General features: G+C 39.4%; 5 protein-coding genes and 1 long non-coding RNA gene across 10 annotated transcripts in view; 3 read left to right on the top strand and 3 right to left on the bottom strand.

The window, feature by feature from the left end:
- Positions 1 to 197, top strand: part of LOC136239550 (vacuolar protein-sorting-associated protein 36-like) — a 31,403-nt gene extending 31,206 nt beyond the window's left edge. Inside the window, exon 14 of the mRNA XM_066030295.1 lies at positions 40 to 197. Within this exon, the coding sequence (XP_065886367.1) occupies positions 40 to 133 (94 nt within the window). The 3' untranslated portion in view covers positions 134 to 197. The remainder of the gene's footprint in view (positions 1 to 39) is intronic.
- On the bottom strand, positions 120 to 2,261 carry LOC136239553 (golgin-45-like). The gene is made up of 4 exons (XM_066030299.1): positions 2,103 to 2,261; positions 1,497 to 2,017; positions 1,298 to 1,446; positions 120 to 334 (listed from the first exon to the last, which is right to left on the bottom strand). The coding sequence occupies exons 1-4, from the start codon at positions 2,165 to 2,167 to the stop codon at positions 164 to 166; spliced, it is 906 nt and encodes a 301-aa protein (XP_065886371.1). The 5' UTR covers positions 2,168 to 2,261; the 3' UTR covers positions 120 to 163.
- On the bottom strand, positions 2,232 to 4,746 carry LOC136239551 (cyclin-A1-like). 2 transcript variants are annotated; one of them, XM_066030297.1, is made up of 9 exons: positions 4,478 to 4,746; positions 4,187 to 4,334; positions 4,071 to 4,140; positions 3,875 to 4,017; positions 3,527 to 3,826; positions 2,957 to 3,085; positions 2,625 to 2,738; positions 2,443 to 2,576; positions 2,232 to 2,395 (listed from the first exon to the last, which is right to left on the bottom strand). In XM_066030297.1, the coding sequence occupies exons 2-9, from the start codon at positions 4,328 to 4,330 to the stop codon at positions 2,347 to 2,349; spliced, it is 1,083 nt and encodes a 360-aa protein (XP_065886369.1). In that variant the 5' UTR covers positions 4,331 to 4,334; positions 4,478 to 4,746; the 3' UTR covers positions 2,232 to 2,346. The 2 variants fall into 2 exon arrangements, with proteins under 2 accessions (XP_065886369.1, XP_065886368.1); XM_066030296.1 differs by lacking the exon at positions 4,478 to 4,746 and having other exon boundaries at positions 4,187 to 4,463.
- Positions 4,205 to 13,276, top strand: LOC136239556 (ATP-dependent DNA helicase RecQ-like). 3 transcript variants are annotated; one of them, XM_066030305.1, is made up of 5 exons: positions 4,205 to 4,653; positions 5,035 to 5,217; positions 5,274 to 5,496; positions 5,543 to 5,825; positions 5,874 to 7,137. In XM_066030305.1, exons 3-5 carry the CDS (start codon positions 5,376 to 5,378, stop codon positions 6,028 to 6,030), a joined length of 561 nt encoding a protein of 186 aa, XP_065886377.1. In that variant the 5' UTR covers positions 4,205 to 4,653; positions 5,035 to 5,217; positions 5,274 to 5,375; the 3' UTR covers positions 6,031 to 7,137. The 3 variants fall into 3 exon arrangements, 2 of the variants coding, with proteins under 2 accessions (XP_065886377.1, XP_065886376.1); XM_066030304.1 differs by having other exon boundaries at positions 5,035 to 5,496; XR_010693512.1 differs by lacking the exons at positions 5,035 to 5,217; positions 5,274 to 5,496; positions 5,543 to 5,825; positions 5,874 to 7,137 and adding exons at positions 12,870 to 12,952; positions 13,008 to 13,276 and having other exon boundaries at positions 4,419 to 4,653.
- Positions 13,277 to 14,233: 957 nt separating this feature from the next.
- LOC136239559 (uncharacterized) lies at positions 14,234 to 17,415 on the top strand. Of its 2 annotated transcripts, XR_010693515.1 has the most exons (7): positions 14,234 to 14,787; positions 15,969 to 16,007; positions 16,056 to 16,148; positions 16,227 to 16,480; positions 16,728 to 16,943; positions 17,009 to 17,103; positions 17,153 to 17,415. It is a non-coding gene; the product is annotated as an uncharacterized lncRNA (long non-coding RNA). The 2 variants fall into 2 exon arrangements; XR_010693514.1 differs by having other exon boundaries at positions 15,969 to 16,148.
- Positions 15,356 to 20,417, bottom strand: LOC136239547 (protein NLRC5-like). Its single transcript, XM_066030293.1, has 5 exons — positions 20,275 to 20,417; positions 20,099 to 20,220; positions 19,676 to 19,930; positions 17,822 to 17,878; positions 15,356 to 17,772 (listed from the first exon to the last, which is right to left on the bottom strand). The coding sequence occupies exons 2-5, from the start codon at positions 20,151 to 20,153 to the stop codon at positions 15,497 to 15,499; spliced, it is 2,643 nt and encodes an 880-aa protein (XP_065886365.1). The 5' UTR covers positions 20,154 to 20,220; positions 20,275 to 20,417; the 3' UTR covers positions 15,356 to 15,496.
- Positions 20,418 to 21,756: the final 1,339 nt, after the last annotated feature.

The following is a 21,756-nucleotide window of genomic DNA, read 5'->3' as shown; positions in this document are numbered from 1 at the left end:
AACAACACTAACTAACATGTATTCCATGACACTTGTCAGGTTACTATTGACTGAACAAGCTGGTAGAATATGCAGGGATGAATCCATACAAGGACTACGTTTCTTCCCTAACAAATTCCTTCAATTTCAATGATTGTATTAAAAATGATGACAATTATTATATTTACACTATAAACACTTGTCCTTTACAATTCCTACACTTAAACTTCACATCAGTGTGGTCCTCTCTGCTGCTCAGGAAGGCTCTGATTGTACCTGATAAATTATGGGATATTGTTGTATTGTCCGTCCCTGTCTGAGACGTGTCCATGTCATCATCTTGTTTGCTCAGTAGCTGATATAGTAAACCAAATTATTAGAATAGTTCATGTGGGGAGGGAGCATAGGACGTGATGTCACAATAATTGTTTGACGTGTGCGTACTGTACATTTTAACATAACATGTATATAGTTTAGTAAACCATGAAGTTTAGTGCGGGGGATTTATTGTCAGACATGTTAGTTCGTTATTGCAAAAAGTTTTGTGTACTGAGCTCCAGCAGTTTTTTTTTTACAGTGAAATTTGCAATAGTACATTATTTAGAATCCATTTTCAGGTACCTGTGTTGTTGCTTACTTGTTAGTAGTAAATACAATTGACTTTGGCATCTACAATGAAATTATATAAGTGGCTGGTACGTTAGTTTTTCATTATGTAATTATCATTAGAATTCCGAGTTAAAGTACGTAAAAACGTACACATTGTGAATATGACATCACATCCTACCCCACTGGTGTAGATCTGAAGACTATTGACCAACTAGTGTTAGCTATTGTTGAGTCATTCAGTAGTTGTGTTAACAATGATCAGTTGTCTTCAGATTAGCCCCTCTACATGGTCTACTCAACAATTCCTACACATACAGTAATATTGGTGGAACAGTGATGGCCTAAGAGCCCAAAGTTGATAGGATCTACTTACTATTATCTGTATGCAAGCAAGTAAAGCACTTGAAGTAACATGAAGATAAACCACTCCAGTAAACACAAAGGAGTTGTCTCTTGTCTCCTAATTAATGTCTCAGTATATACAGTGTCCTATTGGGGTATTGTGAGAAGACTCCAGGATCAGCAGAAATAGTTCAGCTACCACAAGCCACTTCCTAGCTAAAGCCAACCTCTATATAATCCATCCTTCTCACATCACAATGCATGAGCTCATCAAAATAATTTACCTGACTATTTCCTATCTACCAAGATCAGTGAACAATACAACTGTACATCTAGTAAGATTTCACAATCAAATGTTTATACAAACCTGTGTGGCTAGTTGTTCTCCTGTAGTTAGAATACGACTAGTTCTGCTGTCACAGAAATGTGGCACATTATCCGATGTCCTAACAATGTCTGAGGACAAGTGACAGTTTTCATTGGCTAAATCCACCAAGCTGTGATTCTCGACCGGCACTACAAGTGTGACATGTAACATACAGCCAATCAAAATGACTAACACTCACTTTGAACAGGTCGTACTAATACGTGAGGACGTTCAGCTAATCTCTTACTGCTAATCATGGTGGATAATTGCTTCAAGTGAGAATTAGTTAGTGACAATTGTTGGTAAACTTGTTGATGTTCAGTCAATAATTGTTCAAGAGCTCTCTGATATTCTTTGTGTTGTACAAATACTGTAGCCTTCCAGTTAGCTAACTGATCAATCATTAGCCTGCTAGCGGTGAACTTGCTCCTCCACACATCACATTGTATAGACATACACTCCAGCTCTTCATTACCTTCACACAGTTGTTGGACTGACTTGCCCAGTTCATAACTCAGACTGGCTCTCTCTGTTACAATTTTCTCTAATTTTGGCTGAACTTCTTCCCCTACAGAAGCGACCAGTAGCCTCTTAAGTTCTTTATTAACTTCTCTCTGAATCTGTAATTTCGATTGCAGTTCGTCTAGCGCCACTTTCCCTTCGTCTTGACGAGACCGCTCATCTCCAGAAATATTTAATAGTGGCGGTACATTGGCCAAACTGGAATGGAAACAATTAGTGCGAACCTCCCCCAGTGGTCGTGCAGCCTCAGTAGACTACCCCCCAACTTTAAGCCTTAACTTACCTCTTAACGCTCTTCTGTTGTTGACCATGAACCGGGTAATCCTGGGCACTCCACTGTGCGCTCATATCGTGTACTAGCTGTACTCGTGTAAACTAACCATCACCTTATCGAGGGTTTATGTACAAGGAATTAAATTCGATAAAATTACAAGAATTGGGTAATTACATTAGGGTGACGCAAATATACACATAATTACACGTGCAACAAGAAAATATTTCAAATATATTATAATTCTGTATACAAGTTAAAAAGGTAAAGTCTCAGGAGGTTGTAGCAGTGATACACGAAGATACCTTAAAGGAGAAAGTAGTCAAGGATAGTTACAAATGATGGGTCTTACTTGTCAGTCATGTACTTGTCCCTGATAGCTTGTCGAGGTGAGGTGGGTACCTGACAGAAGACAGTGTGTACATCTTGTATACAATCCCTGATATCTGACATGTTGTACTGGGAGTAGTGGGCCAGTGTGGCAGGCTAACAACAGTTGGTATAGTAATTAGTAACATTATCATCTCCACTTACCCAGGCATTGTGTCCTATTGTGTGTAGGGCAATACAGACACACGAAGCTGCCAGTGATGATGGTAGATATCTCAAGAACGGTTCATCCCATAGTAACGTCAGCTCACACAAATACTAGAAAATAATGTTATTATTATTACAATTATCTAGTTTGTGTTCACTAATGTGCTCAACATTTGGTTTTGTATTTGTAATGCTAAATATGTGGGATACTGTTTAAAGGTGCCACAACTCAAAGAGTTGGACGACAATCTTCCAAGCATATTTACCAAAGGGCTTCACTGCTTTACTAAACTGACTTGTCAGGTGATCACACAACAAGAGTCACTCACATGTGCCAGCCGGTCGACTGTCTCATCAACTTCAACTGCTCTCAAGTACCTGATGAGGAATGTGTGTGCTGTAGGTGTGACCAAGTTAAACTGTAGACACTGTAGAACAACTTGCTCCATCTTCACCACCTAACAAACAATGTCAACAATATAGTACATGGCTTGTGTCCCTTAGAGGTGGAGCTATTGATTACCATATTTGTTCAGTAAAATCAACAAGTTTTGTTACATGCTACCAGCTACTAAAATAGCATTCTGTGAGCGTTGATGTTATGAAGTAGAAAAGTGCAAGTGGTGTACCACAGAAGACTTCTTTTTAACTCTCAGAGTAGTTGGTTAACATCAGTTAGCATGTGAAAGTCGTCAATTTTTCAGAACAAATATGGTATGAATAGCCAACCAGACCCTTACCAAAAGGGGACACTTATTATAGTACCCTTGAGGGTCAGACTACCACATGGCTAGCCAAATTTGTAGCACTTGAAAACTCAATAGTTCATGTGTTCAATCTTTCATTAATAAATATCAACGCGACCCAGTATTACATGCAGTACTATAGTAATAACTAACTTGTCGTTTGGTGTAGGTATCGTCAGTGATGTAGACAAAATCCTTCAACTCCGGTGGATAAATCTCCTCTAACTTGGCAGCAAGGTAAAGTGCTGCAGTACCAAGTAGTTGTAACTTTGACCGTGTTACGGACATACACGATAAGAACCGGTCAACATAAGAGGAGCCGAGATAAAGTGTTTGTGGTTGTAACTTGTACTCATCAGCCACTTCAACCAGCCACTCCATTAGTATGGACCTCATGTTGCTGGAGATATCTGGTTGTTTCCTCATGTAATTAGCATTAGGTCTGTACCGAACCTTCACAACAACTATAGCAACAGTACTGGATGATATACCAGATGTTACCTCAGTCTCTCGAAGGTATAAAAATATGTCATGTGTGTACTCGGCACAAGATAATGCTGGATCCTCCATCATGTCAATGTCAACAATTGGCTCCTTCATGCTCACATCAAGCTTGCTACTGGCTGGTGATATGACCATGGAGTCTAGCAGTGTGTTACAGTAAGGGGGGAGGGGTGGGGGAGCAGTGACCACTCACCTGGCTCATCCACTTGATCATTAAGAACTGGCAACATTTCAACCACCTCAGAGCAGACATCTCCACACTCCTAAATCATAATAATTATAGTGTCTTAATGACGGTAGGGTAGCTACCTTCTTCAGATAGGCGGGGTGTTTTACTGCAACCTGATTGGTGACATCAGTTAAGGCTCTCTTCTTTCCAGCAGATGAAGGCGCCGAGGTGTACTGTTTGGTTCTGCTGCGACGTGTTTGGAGCCTAGCTCCCCGACTAGTCATCACACTGACGAGTTGATAGATACAACGTTATCACCTCTACTCTATGATCATTATAACAATCCGACTACTTTATGAAATTGGAAATTCCCGCCACACTTAAACGGCTACGCCCACCCGGCATATTCTAATGATTTCACTACAGCATACCTTCTCAAAGCTCTTAAAGGAGCGGTGATGACTGTAGCGATACAGGCTGTACTGATCTTTTGGCTTGGAGCCTTTTTCGTTCTGTTAGTTGAATCCGCTATCTTTTATAACCCTTTCCCGTCTAAGCGTGTCATCAAACATCAGAATCTTCCGAAGTGAAGACCAGGTCTCTACAGGTCAGTGCCATTGTCGTGTATTCGTTTCAATATTTGAAATCGCATCTAATGTTCTATTTAATGTGCTCTTGGTTTCCCCAAGGGGGAACAGCGAATAATATACGCGCGAATATTTGATATTATATTACATTGGTGGATGGGAGGGCTCCATTTTTATAGCTTGAGACTAGGTCCCAGTAATTTGTTTATCTTTTCTTCATTTTTAAAGTGGGTTCCCAATGAATAAAATCGACTTTCACCAAATAATTTACCACACTGTAGGGTGTTTGTCTTACTACGCTGATGCTTGAAGTATAAAGTTGGGTTTAGTTTGAGAAATGGCCACCATAAATTTTGCATATCTCAATATTTGCATTTAAAAACATGCTATCGTAAACACAGCTACTTCTGCAGGACAGGATCAATAGTCTTGCACGGCCAGACCGCTTTTTTTTCCTTTTTTTGAGTGATGGTCAGCAGAAAAATAGGGTCTGGTGAAACTCAAATAGCCGTTTGGTTCTGACTACTCTCCAGTTTCTGGGGATGTTGATTGGTGAAGATGACGAAGAAAGGCGTACTAACGAGGTGCGAATGATGCATTGCAGATCCTGGCACATAATCTTCGCACACATGTTTGTCAGACTAGTCAGTAAAGACTGATAGCGCCACGAGGACGTTCAAAGTGATACAAAGATGAGCCTTCAGAAGATGCGTCGTGTCAGATTAAACTGTGTTTAAAAGAGATGCAAGTAGAAGCAATCCAGAGCTTTTTATCGGGACATGACGTCTTCGTATCTCTCCCAATTGGATATGGGAAGTCGATAATATATGCCATCCTGCCACTGATATTTGATAGAATTCGAGGTAGGGTTCAAGTGTTGGTAGCAGTGTGAATATAAAAGCCCTACAGGAAAGCAAGGAAGCATAATTGTGTGTATCAGCCCGTTGACTGCCATTATGATGGATCAGCAAACCAAATTTCAGAACATGGGTATTAGTGCTGAGTTCGTAGGAGAAGGACAAAGAGATCCTACAGCATGGAGAAGAGTACTTAATGGAGAAGTTCAGTTGGTGTATATAAGCCCTGAACACATTGTTTGTAATCCCCGTTACCACCATGTGCTTAGATCAGGGACATATAAAGAAAATCTGTTTGGTGTTGTAGTAGATGAAGCACACTGTGGCAATACCTGGTAAGTAAATGTGCAATGTTTATTAAATTGTATTATATTTTTATACAGGGAGGATCAGTTCCGAACAGCTTATGCCTCTCTGGGTGATCTGCGTAGCATTATTCCAAGCGATGTCAATTTTATGGCTGTAACTGCCACTGCCACTCATGCAACATTTGAGATTGTAAAAGAAAGGCTGTCATTACGTAATCCGATTGTCTCCTAACAGACCTGATATTTTTCTTTCACTTGTACCTTCCATGGAGTTGGATATGCTGGTAGACATATTGTACAATGGTTTGAAGGAGAAGAGAATAGATTCTCCTAAAACTTTGGTGTTTTGTAGGAGCTGCCCAGATTATGTTGAATTATACTTAGCTATTACTGACAAGTTAGGCAAAGCCATAACTGAGCCACCTAATTTCTTAGAGTTTCGTTTGGTGTCTATGTACACAAGACCATCGAAGTTATCGTATAAAGAATTAGTCTTGTCATTGTTCAGGGATACTCGATCAAAACTTCGTATTCTGATAGCTACCATGGCATTTAGCATGGGAATTGATATACCAGATATTCTCCAAGTGTTTGGGGAGCTCCAAGTGATTTAGAGTAATACCTACAAGAAATTGGTAGAGCTGGTAGAGACAGAAAAGCGTCTCGGGCTGTTTTAATAAATAGTAAAGGGTTCTGTATTCTCATGTTTCAAAGCCAATGAAAGAATACTGCAAAAACAAGGACAACTGCAGGCGTAAAGAACTGTTAAGCTCATTTATCATGTATCAACACACAGAAACTGTAAAGTGTACTTGTTGTGATGTTTGTCTTGTACTTGTAAAGAATGTAAACACTGATCAATCGATGTCAGATACAAGTATGTAAAACAATTCATAGTCTTGTAGTTTTGATTCACTCTGTTATCCAATCTTTAAGATAATTAGTGGGGCACTGTTGTAATATAGCATTAAAATTGTGAAATTTAGAGTGTTTTCGTGTAGAGAATTTGTTAAAAATTTTGACTTCTTTCAATACCTTTTGTACAATTTCAATGTCCTTTGTAAAACTAGGAGGGTCGTGTACAATGGCTTCTCCTCCGATTTCACTTTGTTCCTCAAAGCTGCTACAAATGTGATGTAACACACCAATTGACCATGCTGCTGTGTTAATAGCATTACAGGGATAAATTGAGTCTTCCGACTTGCTAGCAGCATTGGACCTTAAACCAGTGATCAAGCCTTTCAATTGCTTATTGAGATGCTCCAAATGTGGATCACATGAAACGTTTTTCCCAGTTCTTCCTTGAGTGTTAACAAACCTTGACCATTTTAATTGAGCTGCCATACGATCAGACAGTAAACAGTGGTATTTTGATAACATCATTATAGCCTCCTTACAATAATTTCTGTGCCCCTTCACCTGAAAAATTACCAGTAATAATTTTCAATAACCAATAACCCTGTCACCGTCACCTTTAACAGAATCATTAAATACATGCCAAAAGAGTAGCAGGGTCATGAGTTGAGTGGTATATAAATGCACCTTGTCACCTCTGTCAACCTTCTTCATGGGATCGAAGCAAATGTAGTTCTGCACCATGGCCTTGGACAAATCTTCAACATTTTCATAAGACTTTTCCGACAACAGTTTTTCTGCAGCAGCATTGACGTGAGCATATAACACTACTGTTAAACAGTCTTCACAGCCTTTCATATTATCGTCTGGGTCTAATGCTCCGCGGTTCAATAAGATCTTCAATTGTGCTATTAGATGAAGATGATTTCTTGTAAAAATGTTTCCATATCGCCTATAAAAATACAACATTGGCGTCATGTTTTCATGGAGTATCTGTTACCTTATGTAAGCATTGCTTTGCATGCCATGCAGTCTTCAATAACCGGCAACAAACCCTCTAAACGATCCCTTCTTGAGGTTATACTGGTGACATGGTTGACACGACTTCCTCTAGCTCTTGCCTCGAGTTTGTTTTCATTTTGTTGAAAAGCTCTAATAGGAACCTAATTATAAGATTAACAGAATAACATTAGTTGTAACTTGCTATTACTAACCACTTGTGATTTTACAGACATTTCTTCAGAGTATTTACTATTGATGTGCCCATCATCCTTTTGTGATGAGTAAACCTTATAGTTTTGTATCAATATTCTGTGCTGCACACAAAGGAGCAACATAGTAAAGTTACATTTTCTAACACAATCATTTTACCTGGACAATAGCGTTATCACATCTTTGTTAAGTCCATCAATATCAGTTTGGTGGATTAAAAGTTTAGTGATGTCAACCTTAGCATCAGAAGGTGCAACATCTGACAGTGATGATAGGTCTATCCGGTCTTTGACAGCATACATGTGAAAGGCATACATAGAGATGGTTTGTCTACTATGACAATAAAACGATCATCGAAAATTTTTGTCGATGTTGTCCCCTACTAGTTTGAATCCTGACCATTTCTGAGGTTGTTGGCTGACCGGATGTGAATTGACTGGATCTGAGCTGACTAGTAGGTTGACTGAATCTGAGCTGACTTGTATGTTGACTGGATCTGAGCTGACTTGTAAGTTGACTGGATCTGAGCTGACTTGTATGTTGACTGGATCTGAGCTGACTTGTAAGCTGACTGGATCTGAGCTGACTTGTATGTTGACTGGATCTGAGCTGACTAGTAGGTTGACTGGATCTGAGCTGGCTAGTACTTGTATGTTGACTGGATCTGAGCTGACTTGTAAGCTGACTGGAGTCAAATTGACCGGTTGTGGATGTGGGCCAACTGGAGGTAAGCTGACTGGCTGAGAATGATAGAATGCCAAAGTATCACCATTACTAGATATCTGCGAAATAGCAACAGACAATTCCTGTATAGTAGCTGACAACTCGCCAATGGTAGGTAAGTCAGTACTTGTTTGGGGAGCACTAGAAGAAATGTCCATAAGTGTCACAGACAGTTCTTCAATCGTAGCTGACAGATCTCCCAAACTGGGCAGTTCTGCTGTGTCGCCAATGGCAGGTGGTGCTATGTTAGCTGGCTCATCCTCACCATCATCAAATAACAAATCAATCTGACTTTGACTCAGACTGTATGAGTTACTCTCACTGAGAGAGCTGTATGGAGGCAAAACGACAGAAGTGTCACTTTCACTATCAGACGACTCAAAAAACCCAGGATAGAGCAAGTTATGAATATCTGAAGAAAAGTATTACAATGACACAAAAATGATATTGCAATGGTACCTGTGCTTGCTCAGGCTGTGTTCATTCTATCAAATCACTGCGCCATGATTTAGGAAGGTTATCATAACCTTTCACAATGCCATCAATCACATTAAGTGTGCCCTTGTGTGATTGGCATAACATCAGAGGTTGCAAGCATTTGTATATCTGCACAAAATATTATAATTCATAAACTACAATATTGCTTATTTAGTCACCTGCTTATGGACTCCGTTCGCATAAAATAATGATGATATTATTTATTGCAGCAATCCCATCCTTTGATGTCTCCTCTTCAACAGAAACTATTGTACACACTAACGGCTGACAGTTTGCTGGAGTAATAGTTGTTAACAGGGATACTAAAGTTGGCACATGTTTTGTATTTCATCCCATATTTGCATCCAAGAAAATGTCTTGATGCTCTTGGGATTGCCTCTCAATATGGATGAATGTTGATCTGAGCATATGTTTTTAAATTCTCTCCTGATAATCAAGCTGAGTGATTTGATAATTTTGGCAGAATGTAGCTTTACAACTGTATTACTGAAGGAAACATGATTTCATCTCGTGATTCTTTTCACTGGTGACAGTCAAGTTAGTGTCATATCATATCGTTTGTCTCCAATCAGCACCTATTATTAGAACAATTCAAAACATATCAGCTACATGAACACAATAAGAAATGATAGTTCACTTCCTTGTAGCCCTTTAAATACAAACAGACAATAAAAGCTTGCAGTATACAGTACACTACAAATGTAATATTTCTGTAATTAGTTGATATGAGGTAATATTATTAAGGCTTCGACATACTGAAACTTTTGATGGATCTGTGATTCGTTTAGGTCGACTGCACAATCTTTTCGGTCTAGGAGTCTGTGAGTCTGGTGGCACAGTACGTTTACGGGAGATTCCAACATTGCTCACTAATCTCTGGAGCGAAACTGATAATTGCTGTTTCAATTCTGCTGTTTCCTTCTCATTTTTCACCAGTTTCTTCAAAACTTGTAAGCATCCATAGCAGACGACAGAATAACCCCTATAAATTCATTACAATCATGGATATTCATGTTGCAAATCTCCAGAAAACATTCTTGAAGCTTAGAGAACTCTTCATTACACAATGTAAGCTTTCTCCTATGGCTTTGTCCTTTGCTTTTGCTGAGATCACATGCACAAATACAGCAGCATTTCAAAAACGAATCCTGGGCCTTTCAAACAAACAAAGTTCAATAATCATACAAATGACAACGTAAATCAAGATTATTGCCTCCTGAAGGCTCATCTTCGTATCACTTTGAACGTCCTCATGGCGCTATCAGTCTCTACTGACTAGTCTGACAAGCATGTGTGCGAAGATGACGACACTATGTGCCAGGGTCTGCAATGCGTCATTCGCACCTCGTTAGTACGACTTTCTTCGTCATCTTCACCGATCAACATCCCCAAACACTGGAGAGTAGTCAGAACCAAACGGCTATTGGAGTTTCACCAGTCCCTTTTTTTACACCAACCATCACTCAAAAAAGGAAAAAAAAGCAGTCTGGCCACGCAAGACTACAGGATCAAATGTTCTCATTAGCTAATGTTATCTGGGGGGCTGTTGTGCTCAACAAACACCCATAGTAGTCTAGCTGTATACACCACACAGGGTTGCTTTACTTGGTAAATATCTGAATAATTTAGGTCAGGCAAACTTGATTACTTGTTTCTCATCCACAAAAATTTGGATTTCCATGCGGGCGGGAGGTCATTTTCCATTATTCAGTATTAAAAATATTCCAATCCAACTGTCTGTTACTCTAAAGGTTAACTAAAGCCTTTTTAGAACTAGTATTTACATTTTACTACGGCTTCTGAGGTGTAAGTGACATTTGCTGTAATATGATAGCCAGTCTTCTTAGCATCAAAATACATGTGCACATGATTGATAACAGCAATAATGAAATCAGAGGCAATGGGGTAACAAATGATGCGGGTGAGGATGAGAAGCAATTAATTAAGTTTGCCTTGCCTTATGTTTGGGCTGCCCTGCCATCCAAGAAGAGAGAAGCCAGATCTTCCTCACAGCAACTGGATGTTCACTCAGTCCATACTGCAAGTTTGAAATTAATCTGAGATTATTTGCTATCTGGCTGGTGGAGGTGAAATAGTTATACCCACATATTCATCTTGCTATTATTGGCATCAATTTCATCACCACCAGCCAGATAGCATACAATCCAGATTAATTTCAAACTTGCAGTATGGACTGAGTGAACATTCAATTGCATCACCATGCTGTGAGGAAGAGTTGACTTCTCTATTCTCAGATACCATGGCAACCCAAACTTGGAATTTTGTATTTTTTAGTGACGTGATATATTTCACCTCCACCAGCCAGATAGCATACAATCTCAGATTAATTTCAAAATTGCAGTATGGACTGAGTGAACATCCAGTTGCCATAAGGAAGATCTGGCTTCTCTCTTCTTGGATGGCAAGGCAGCCCAAACAAATTTTAATTATTTGGATTTTTTACCCAAGTAAAATAACCCTGTGTGGCACATACAGCTAGACCTACTATGCACGTTTGTTGAGCACAGCAACCCCAGATAACCGGAGCTGAACCCAGAATATCAAGCTGGGGAGTGGGGCAAAGTAAGCCACTTTGAATTTTAACTGGGTCTGGGGGCATGCTCCCCCTGAAGTTTTTAACCTCAAATTTTACTGTGATGTCATTAAATATTGACCATTGGATTATACAATTTTGGGATCAATTAAGCCTTTCCATTTCTCAAGGCTTTAGGTATAATGGGGGGAGGACAATAGCTAACCCAGGGGGGGCCCGTGTCCCCCCCCCCAGATTAACCCCTCATAACATTAGCTAATGAGAACATTCGATCCTGTCCTGCTGTGTTTCATGCATTTAATGCAAATATTACAACATGCAAAAATTTATGGTCAAACTAAAAAAATCATGCCTCCGGTTTAATAGTGGTCCGAACATCAGTGCAGTAAGATAAACACCCTGCAGTGATAAAGAAATCATTTGGTGAAAGTCGATTGTTTCACTGGGAACCACAATATGTTATGTTAGAGAATTTGGCCTAATTATCTGCAAATCATAGCTGCATCTCCCGGGAGGGATGATCCTTTATCACAGTACTAGAGTTTAACTTTCACCTAAAAGTAATTGTTTTTTTTCCTCCCGAATCACATCAGACAGTCAACCTACTCAAGTCATCATTTCTAATTCACACCAACAAATAAACTAGCATAATTAATTTTTAAAGCTCTAAAATGTCAGATTCTGCAACCTGCACAATGGCAGCTACTGGGCAGCACAAGCTGGACCGGGCTCCACGTATACACATGTAACAAAGAAAACTGTAGCAGAACACAATTCAAAGACACACCAATGGAGACAATATAGCTACAACTTAGCAACAAACAACATGACATGGTTGCTACATGCTACACATGATCAGCACATAAAATAACCGAATTTAAGTATACTTACAATTGCAGAAATCTGTTACTGGGTTTCCTAGGCAACTGCGGTGACTACTACTGTTATCAATGTTTTGGACTTATTTTACATGGTCACTATAATGAGGTGGTCTTATTAATGAGCTCATGAAGTACACCTTAGCTATGTTTGGGACCTACTTGACATGGTCACTATAATGAGGTGGTCTTATTAATGAGGTCATGAAATACACCTTAGCTATGTTTGGGACCTACTTGACATGGTCACTATAATGAGGTGGTCTTATTAATGAGGTGATGAAGTACATCTTAGCTATGTTTGGGACCTACTTGACATGGTCACTATAATGAGATGGTCTTATCACACAGGTGAACGCTACAGGAGATAAGCTCCATCATCATGGCCTACAAGGGCCAGTTCCTACTACTAAGAATCCATTAAAGTCACTCAGGTGAGGTGTAGTTGGCCATATTGGGTGACATTTATCACTTTGTATATCATACTAGGAGAATTTGTCTGTTAAACTGACAGTAGAGTTGAATGACAACACTGACATGTAACTAATTGAACTACTAAATCAGTTGATGATGATGATGATGACGACAACACTTACTAATCATGTTGTTATCAATGTGTTCAGATGTAATATACCACAATCGAAGAGTATACACACTTGTGTTGCAATTGATGTTACGCTTATGCTCGTCCTCAGCAATGTTTTGTCTTTCTTTCTTACATTGTCCATAATTGAAATTCACATGGTCCCATATAGATACACTTGCAATGTAGTTTCCCACACTTGCAGGTGAGTCACCAAAGTGGAATATACTAGCTGTAACATGGCCGGGAGCTCGTAATTTGCCTGCACACACACACACACACACTTAGGCTTCTTGAATATTAAGTGATTTTAATAGTGACCTGAAGTGATGAAGTTACTAATCCACTGAGAGGTTTACTGACAAGAAAATACTGTTACTTTCTTGAATACAAGATTTCCACATTGTCCAACATGATCATGTCACGTGATAAGATGGTAGTGGCACGTGTGACAACTTATGGCCCTGTTTACACAGAGTAATATTATAGATACTTGACTACCACAACACTGAGCTACACACAATCCATAATCTGATTTGTCAGACAGGAAAAGTTGAGGCCTATAGCTACACAAGGGTGTTTCCCAGATTACCACTTATTGTTCAGTCTGATTCGCTTGGAGTGTTTACATCTCGGATTACATTGAATGGAACTTTCTCACGCATCTTCGTGATGAAATCTCAGATGAGCTACGTGCAGACATGCCAACTCTCACACATTAGGCGTGAGTCTCACTCTTTGGCTAGTAATCTCACGCCTAACCCTCTGTTTTTCACTCTTTCAGCTTAGTTCTCACGCCTGATCTGCATCGTAATTAGCCCTGTGCTAATTTTTGTACTTAGAACATACAGCGACCTTTTTTTTTTTTGGTCTTCACTACCAAAAATCCTGGAGCTGCACATCTGGTCCACATTGCCGGTAGTGTTTGAGGTCTCACTCCTAAAATTGTTCAGAGGTTGGCATCTTTGTACGTGATGTCTATGAAGGAGGCGGTAAATAACACAACATGCCCTCAGGCAAAGTATGGCGAATAGCCAAGTTTGGAGTGAACTTGAAGTACAGCAACCCCTCGAATCGTCTTAAACAAATTAAGCGCAAGTAGCGCTTACTCTGAAAAGGCGGGATAGTTTCCAGCTGCTTATTCGTTGCTAGGAAATGAAAAGTTGAGAGCAAGTTGAAGTTGTTAGAGTAGCTCGTTGTAGTGTGGCTATAGTCAGTAACAAGGCTTAATATTTGAACTAAAACTAAGTTAGTAAAGCTTTTAAAACCTTTTGGAACTATCATTTAATAGTATGGGCTGCTTTTCTGGCTCTAAATTTTTGGCAGCTGTAGACATAGGCTCTGGTGGGACAGCTATAGCGCTAAAAGTAGAATACAAAGCTTTTGCTAAATAAAAGGCCATAAACTGAGTCTATTTTTGTAGGAATTTTGTGAACTTTTATCAAAAGAGCCTGTTACTGGCTAGCTAGCTAGTAGTTGATTTATGGACTAGGTCTATTAGCTAGTCCCCGGCATAGCTGGTGGTGTGTTACTAGTTGAATACACAACAACTAGTTTGTTATCTAGTTAGTTAGTGTAGCTTAATAGTTAGTTAGTTTACTGACCTGTTAACTAGTTAGTGTATTAGGTAGGATATTATGTTGTTGGTTGGTCTTGTTGTTAACCTGCAGCTGGAGCAGCCATAAAGTGAGTGATAAATTGTGTTGTGTAAACTCAGAGGTGGAGCAAAACTGTTTTAGGGGGTTTAGAATAAATTGTTAGTATATTCTCGCATACTATAAATATACGGACTTCCTGTATAGTAAAACTTGCTAAATTGTAGGATTTTTTTGTAAATTCGTAATATCCGGAGTCACTACATGAAGTGATGCTAGTAAGTATTAAAATGGCTGACCTCCTAACTGTAGCTAACTGACCAGTTTAGCTATGGCCGGAGTTGGTGTAGTGTTGCTAAACTACAGCAGCCGGCTAGTGTGTGAGCCATTCTGCTCTACTCCATCTCTGAGCAACTGTCATGAGGGAAGCTAGTCTGGTTGAGGTGGTTAACATATTCTAACAAGTCCACACATTCCCATTTCTGCCCACATCCTTTAATGGAAGTGACACAAAATTTTCATTATGGCTTTTTCCACCTCATGGATTTGTAAATCTGCAAAATTTTCATAATTGTATTAGTGAGTTTGTTGAAGTGTCTTGCTCGAGGTTTTCAGCCATAATGAATAATAACCGCTCGCCATCATCATTTTAGGAAATGTTTGAAATGACAATCAACTTGGTTTGGTGTTAAATAAAACAATTCTTATCAACTTTTACAATAAAATAACAACACATGTGTGGCGGGATAATAGTTGTAAAATAGTACAACAACATAAACTAAACTGAACTACTAAAAGTGTTACCAGAACTTAACTGTTAGCTTCTCTTGTATTCCTTGACTTCTTCTCTTTGTGTTGATTTCTTGTTCTATTGATCTAATCATGTCCTTAATTGCTGGAGGGTCACTGGGAACAAGTAGCAGTTGTATTGTATTATTGCCCCTCAGGGCTTGTAGTATCCTTGTTATGGCTTCCCCACTAATGGGGTTGCGCCACATCCACAGCTTCACTAGTGACTTGTTGGTAGCTAATGATGTAGCAATGTCCTCAACCACATCATCAGTAATGTCGTTGTGGCCAATGTAGAGCCTCTTCAACTTGTTAGTATCCTTCACTGCAGTGAATAGTGTTCTTGCTGCAATGGAGGATAATGAGGTATTGTGCATGTCCAGTATTGTTAGCATAGAGGAGGGATGGGTCAACATGGTGTAGAGCTCTTCACTCTCCCCAATTGTGTGGTTACGACTAATCCACAACTGTTCTACTTTGCAGCTGAGGACAATGTCACTGATGAAGGAGGAGGATGAGCTGGTGAGGCCATTACTGTCCAACCACAACTGGTTGATGATGACGTCACAGTTCTTGAGGTACTTGTGGATGGTGTGAAGGCCGCGATCTTGGATATAGCAGTGGGACAAGTAGAGGTCCACCCACTGCTTGTGGGAAGAAGAGGTGAGGAAGAGTGACACACACTCGAGATCAGTAGCTGATAGGCTAGTGCAGCTAAGATCGATTTCTTTGTTATTGAAGATTTCTGCCTCTTCGATGGATTTACACATCCTGTCATCTCCAGCCTCCTTGAAGCATCGATACAGGCGAAGACATTTTAATTGATCGTCAAGGAATTTGCTGGAAATGGCGATCTTATCGTCTCCACCAGACAGGAATTGTTTAAAAGAAGATCGTTGTCCCTTCGTGAGTGTGACGTAAATGAAGAACATGTTCGCGTGAAGATCGCTCCAGAATTGTTCGCGAAGGAGACGAAACTCTTCGTCTTGTCGAAGGTCAGTTATAATATAGTTAGCCGCTAGGTATTCCTGAATAGTGAGGTGGAGGAAGTTAAATGTCGTTGTTTTCCCTGTAAGGCTAAAATGTTGTACAGCTTGTAATAGCCCAAAGCCATTAGTCCCCCCAGGGGTAGCTACCATGTCTGGACAAGCTGCTCGAATGTGTTCAGACGTAAATACCAGTTTGTTATTGTTAAGGGCCTCAAGTGAGAGCTTGGCTAGTTGTTTAACTATCTTCTTGTAGGGCTCCGGCAGGGTTGTGAGATCAGTGATGGTGTCGGGTAGAGGATGACCAGACTTGGCAAGATGTCGGCAGATGGTGAGACAGATGAAATATTTGTATAATTCTGTGGAATTGCTAGGGAGGGGAAAACCATTTTTATGTAAGAACAAAAGGACAACCATGTTAAATGGAACAAAACACAGGCTATTGATGGTGACATGATGTTGAAGATATTGGGTGAGCTGTTTGATTTTGTGTGGCTGTTTCTTGAGTGCCTGTTTTATAAACTGTTCTCTCTCTAGTTCAGCAAAGCCCAAGATGTCTACCTTGAGAGATGCTCGTTCACGAAGACTCACTGAGGCATGTGGACGAGATGACACTACTATACCACAAAGGGGTAACAATTTACGATTTAAAATTTTAGCAATTAAACTACTTTTTTGTAGTTCTGCTGGAAATTCATCGTAACTGTCAAAAAGAAATGTGATATCTTTCCCACCATTTGCAAAAAGATAATCACTACAAGCTGTTGAAATTTCCTTAGCTTTGCTGTCTCCTTCACAGAAAAGACAAAGAAGATCACTGATTGATGTAACCCGCCAAATGTTGGGATCACGCAGACAAACCAGCAACACTATTTTAAACAATGTTAATAATAATGTCTTTCCCCACTGACACGCAATGTGTTTCAATAAAACAGATTTGCCTATGCCAGGTGCACCTTCGACTAGTACAAATCTTTTCCCATCACTCTCCTCCAATGGGGTTAGGATTTCTGCAACTTGTTTAGTGACAGTGCTGGTATTGAGGACATGTTGTAATGTCTCATGGCTGTCTAGCTTATGACGTTTGGGAGCTAACTGACCACTAGCTATTGAGTCAATGTCACCTGTTTGGGTTAGCTTGGCCATTTCCTTATCTTGTTCTTTAGTACGCTGCTCTTGATGCTGGATGAGAACTAGTGGTGTATAATCCTTCGGTTGATCTGGTGGCCATGTGTCTTCATCAACACTGTCTTGTACATGTGCATTAATCATGGCCACCCTCTGGGATAGGATGGAGACTTCTACAGGATAAACAGCAGCTAATGTGGAGTACACTGCAGTACACTTCACCTTTGACTGGATCAGTGATAGTCAACTTGTCTGTGTTGAGTTTGGGCTCCACTTGACCTAACCAAACAAAACATGTCATAACTAGTTACTAGCAATAGTTATTAACTAGGTATAATGTTGAGCATAATAGGTGCCTGAAAAGCATTGAAAATAATAGGGAGAACACTTGTCATGCTATAAATCCTTACTTGTCAAAACACAAATCCTAGATATACAGTGGACCTTCGGTTATCTAAATACCTTTGTTCTCAAGAAATGATAAAGGTGTTGGATAACTGAAGCCCATACATTAATACAGAACTCTGTTGAAATACTCTAATAGAACATACACCTGTACTCAAAATACTCTAATAGAGCAGTCATTTCTGGTTTCAGATAAACAAGGGTTGAATAAATGAGGGTGCACTGTATTTTAATAGAACAGTCAGAAACTCTAATAGAACATTCAGGGAGCTGACTGTTTATTAGAGTATGGTGATCTTTTCCTTTGATATGCATTTTGACAAGCAGACATACTGAGGCATAGCAACTGGGGGTTGCAGGGGCTAGAGCTCCATCCACTCTTATTTTAAAAAGGGCTTATTTTTTATATACTCTAGTAGAGTGGTAAAATACTCTAATAGAGCAGTCATATAGTCTAATAGAGCAGTCAAATACTCTAATAGAGCAGTAAAATAATAGCACAGTAAAATATTCTAATAGGGCAATGCTCTAATAGAGCAGTCATGTACTCTAATAGAGCAGTCATATAGTCTATAGGGCAGTAAAATACTCTATAGGGCAATGCTCTAATAGAGCAGTCATATACTCTATAGGGCAATGCTCTAATAGAGCAGTAAAATACTCTAATAGAGCAGTCATATAGTCTAATAGGGCAGTAAAATACTCTAATAGAGCAATAAAATACTCTAATAGAGCAGTCATATAGTCTAATAGGGCAGTAAAATACTCTAATAGAGCAGTAAAATACTCTAATAGAGCAGTCATATACTCTATAGGGCAGTCATATAGTATATTAATTTGATTTATTTATTAAGGCTTTACAGCACAAGTGTTGAAGGTCTGTAGAACACCTAGTCCTACAGCCTGTTTAAAGATGTTACATAAGTGTGTTTGAAAAGGTGGAGAAAGAAGAAAAAATCCATGACTGGGCCTGAGCAGCCTCGAATCTGCAGCCATCCAATTAGCGCTCGAACACTTACAGGAGTCTGCCAGGCAGTCAGGATATTTTCTCCTTCTCATATCCATAGGAACTCTAGAGAGTGACTTATTATCTCAAAGTACTCCTTGTGGAACCAAATGGACATTAGTTTATTTATTTAGTCTAATAGAGCAGTCAAATACTCTAATAGAGCAGTCAAATACTCTAATAGAGCAGTCAAATACTCTAATAGAGCAGTCAAATGCTCTAATAGAGCAGTCAAATACTCTATAGAGCAGTCAAATACTCTAATAGAGCAGTCAAATACTCTAATAGAGCAGTCAAATACTCTAATAGAGCAGTCAAATACTCTAATAGAGCAGTCATGTATTAAAGCCAAAAATAAATTTAACTTCAAAAGGCAAAATGTTCACCCCAGACCCCCTAGAAAGTGTGTGTTCCACATATAGTGAGATTTACACATTGTACAAATTGTATCAACCAGATCACCACCCTTACCACCCCTCACTTTAAATTTGTGCCTAGCATCTGCAAAGGATTTATAGTCTCTACTTCAGCCACTTATTATTATTTACCCATAAAGTGCACATTTGTTAACAAAACAACTGACAAATAATGTTGAACATGATAACTGTTCAAAAGCATAATAGGTGAATCCCTAATTGTAACAACGCACAATACATGATAATTACCTCTAACTGGACCACCAGACACTGCAGGTGACTCAATGGCAGTAAACAATTTCTCCCATGAAGCAGTCATGTCCACCCTCAACCACTCTGAGAACATTCTGTTACAACACTGCTTGACATCACGTGGGTAGTTAACTTCTATTTCTCTCAGTTTAGCATCAGTCAGACCCAGTTCTACTCCTATCTCCCTCCAGTCTACAGCATATTGTGGTGTCACATGTCGCTGGAGCTCCAGCAGTGTTGGAGTGGTGGACACTACATAGTAATGATTTTATTTCCCTACCTCCTCCTTCCCCAAATTGTAATTATACTCATTAATATACAGTTATGACTATATATTAGTAATTATAATGAACACTAGCATAAAATTCACGCTTTTAAAATCAGCAGTTTAAATTTTCGCGTGACATTGACCGCACCTACCTTTCTGAGTACATTTAAACTGTTCTAGTCCTTGACCAACAGTACTAGTAGCCATTAAAATATACACACAATAGTAGATGAAGTAGTCCTGGGTGTATGTAGTTATATTTGAAGAGGCCGCGCTGAAATAGGTATTATAAAGGGCGTATTACACAAGACGGTTCTGTATGGCTCACCAGTTGCCTATTCACTTGTCAGTCAAACTCCTACGCTCTTTACCATGTAATCGTATACTAGATCGGAACCACCACAGGAATTTGATCCCTTTTCGCAGCCAGTTTAATATGGGACTTCCGGTAGTGATTTACATAGTGGGGGCGTGGCTGGTTCACTAATTAATTATAATATATTTCTCTGAATGACAAAACAGATTAATTGGTTAATATTTAATATTGCTGAGAGGGGGCTGATACTAGACACACACTGGTACTACTGGTATAACAAGTTAGCTACCATCATGTCCTCTAGTGGCTACTGCTCACGTGTTTACCACAAAACCCTCTACTATTGACAATTACATCAAATACAATGTGTATATTATCCAGTTGTTGTCTCCTCATTAGTTACATCACATGTGTCAGAGGGGTTTTCCTAATGTCTTTCCAGGCTACAATGGTGTGAATACCAGTTACAGGTGAGGAATGTGAGAAGTGTTCCATCAAGTGATGTCCTTGAGCAATGCCATACTGTACTCGTGATGAGCACACAGCCTACTTGTTGTTCAGTTGGACACACAACTTGTAACACCTGTTGAACTTGTCTACTGCTTGTTTGTAGTCACCCTAAATTGTAGCAGTAGCCACTATTACATAACATCTACAAGTTCCTCTAGCTAACCAAACAATTGCTCATTTGTCCAATAGCACTACAAGCTTTAGCAAGTTGATCCTGCAGACCAGCCTTCTCACTCACTTCAACATACTGGTCAAGGTAGGAGATTGCATTTTCCAACTCACCCAAACTACAATGACACATTAACATCACATCATTCAACTGATCATCACCTCTCATAAGATCTTGTTAATGCCTTACAAGTCAACCCAACACCTTCATCATTCCCAAAGTGTTTACACCTCTCCAAATACAACCTGTGATACTAAAGGGATGGTTTAGGGACCACACTATTACCAAATATGGTCTACACTATACTCACTTGTATGGACTTGCATTGCTAGCTAAATTTCAACTACTGAATGACATCCACATCTAGCACACAGTTCGTCATAGTTACCCCCCTGTAGTAGACACGCCACAATCAGTCATGTGATCTGATAAGAAATTATTTCTAGATAACATTTGTATATAGCTAACTAATCACACAGGCCTGTGATCTGTTGTGTTTGAGTCTAAGTGATTTTTTGATCAGTTACAACACAACAACATGTACAGATGGAGATAGTATTTGTATATGAATTACACTTGTTGTCATGTAACTTAATTTACATTATAAACTGTAGTACCATAACAGTGTAGTGGTGTGTAGCTTTGGTGGTCAATTCTGAAGTACTGGAATACAATTCAGACTATAGTAGCTGATTACAATAACATTTCAGTGATAACAGATAGGGTAGGTGACAATTCCATCATATTGCCCAAACAATGTCAAGGTATTTCCCAGGTAATACTTTATGGCTGGAAATTTTTGAGGGACAAAATTT

The sequence above is a fragment of the Dysidea avara genome, chromosome 11, assembly GCF_963678975.1.
Source record: "Dysidea avara chromosome 11, odDysAvar1.4, whole genome shotgun sequence".
Lineage (NCBI taxonomy): Eukaryota > Metazoa > Porifera > Demospongiae > Dictyoceratida > Dysideidae > Dysidea > Dysidea avara.
This window is presented reverse-complemented; position numbering and strand designations above follow the sequence as displayed.

Bases quoted from the DNA above. Each gene is read 5' to 3' on its own strand.
- LOC136239556 (XM_066030305.1), top strand. From the start codon at position 5,376: ATGCAAGTAGAAGCAATCCAGAGCTTTTTATCGGGACATGACGTCTTC. The intron at 5,497-5,542 runs GTAGGGTTCAAG...AAAGCCCTACAG, and splicing joins GATATTTGATAGAATTCGAG to GAAAGCAAGGAAGCATAATT. The intron at 5,826-5,873 runs GTAAGTAAATGT...ATTTTTATACAG, and splicing joins GCACACTGTGGCAATACCTG to GGAGGATCAGTTCCGAACAG.
- LOC136239551 (XM_066030297.1), bottom strand. From the start codon at position 4,330: ATGACTAGTCGGGGAGCTAGGCTCCAAACACGTCGCAGCAGAACCAAA. The intron at 4,141-4,186 runs GTAGCTACCCTA...ATTATGATTTAG, and splicing joins ACCCCGCCTATCTGAAGAAG to GAGTGTGGAGATGTCTGCTC. The intron at 3,086-3,526 runs GTTAGTTATTAC...ATTGTTTGTTAG, and splicing joins ATACCTACACCAAACGACAA to GTGGTGAAGATGGAGCAAGT.
- LOC136239547 (XM_066030293.1), bottom strand. From the start codon at position 20,153: ATGGCTACTAGTACTGTTGGTCAAGGACTAGAACAGTTTAAATGTACT. The intron at 19,931-20,098 runs GTAGGTGCGGTC...ATTACTATGTAG, and splicing joins GTTTAAATGTACTCAGAAAG to TGTCCACCACTCCAACACTG. The intron at 17,879-19,675 runs GTAATTATCATG...TTGTTTGGTTAG, and splicing joins GTCTGGTGGTCCAGTTAGAG to GTCAAGTGGAGCCCAAACTC.
- LOC136239553 (XM_066030299.1), bottom strand. From the start codon at position 2,167: ATGAGCGCACAGTGGAGTGCCCAGGATTACCCGGTTCATGGTCAACAA. The intron at 2,018-2,102 runs GTAAGTTAAGGC...TTTCCATTCCAG, and splicing joins CAACAGAAGAGCGTTAAGAG to TTTGGCCAATGTACCGCCAC. The intron at 1,447-1,496 runs GTGAGTGTTAGT...TCACACTTGTAG, and splicing joins ATTAGTACGACCTGTTCAAA to TGCCGGTCGAGAATCACAGC.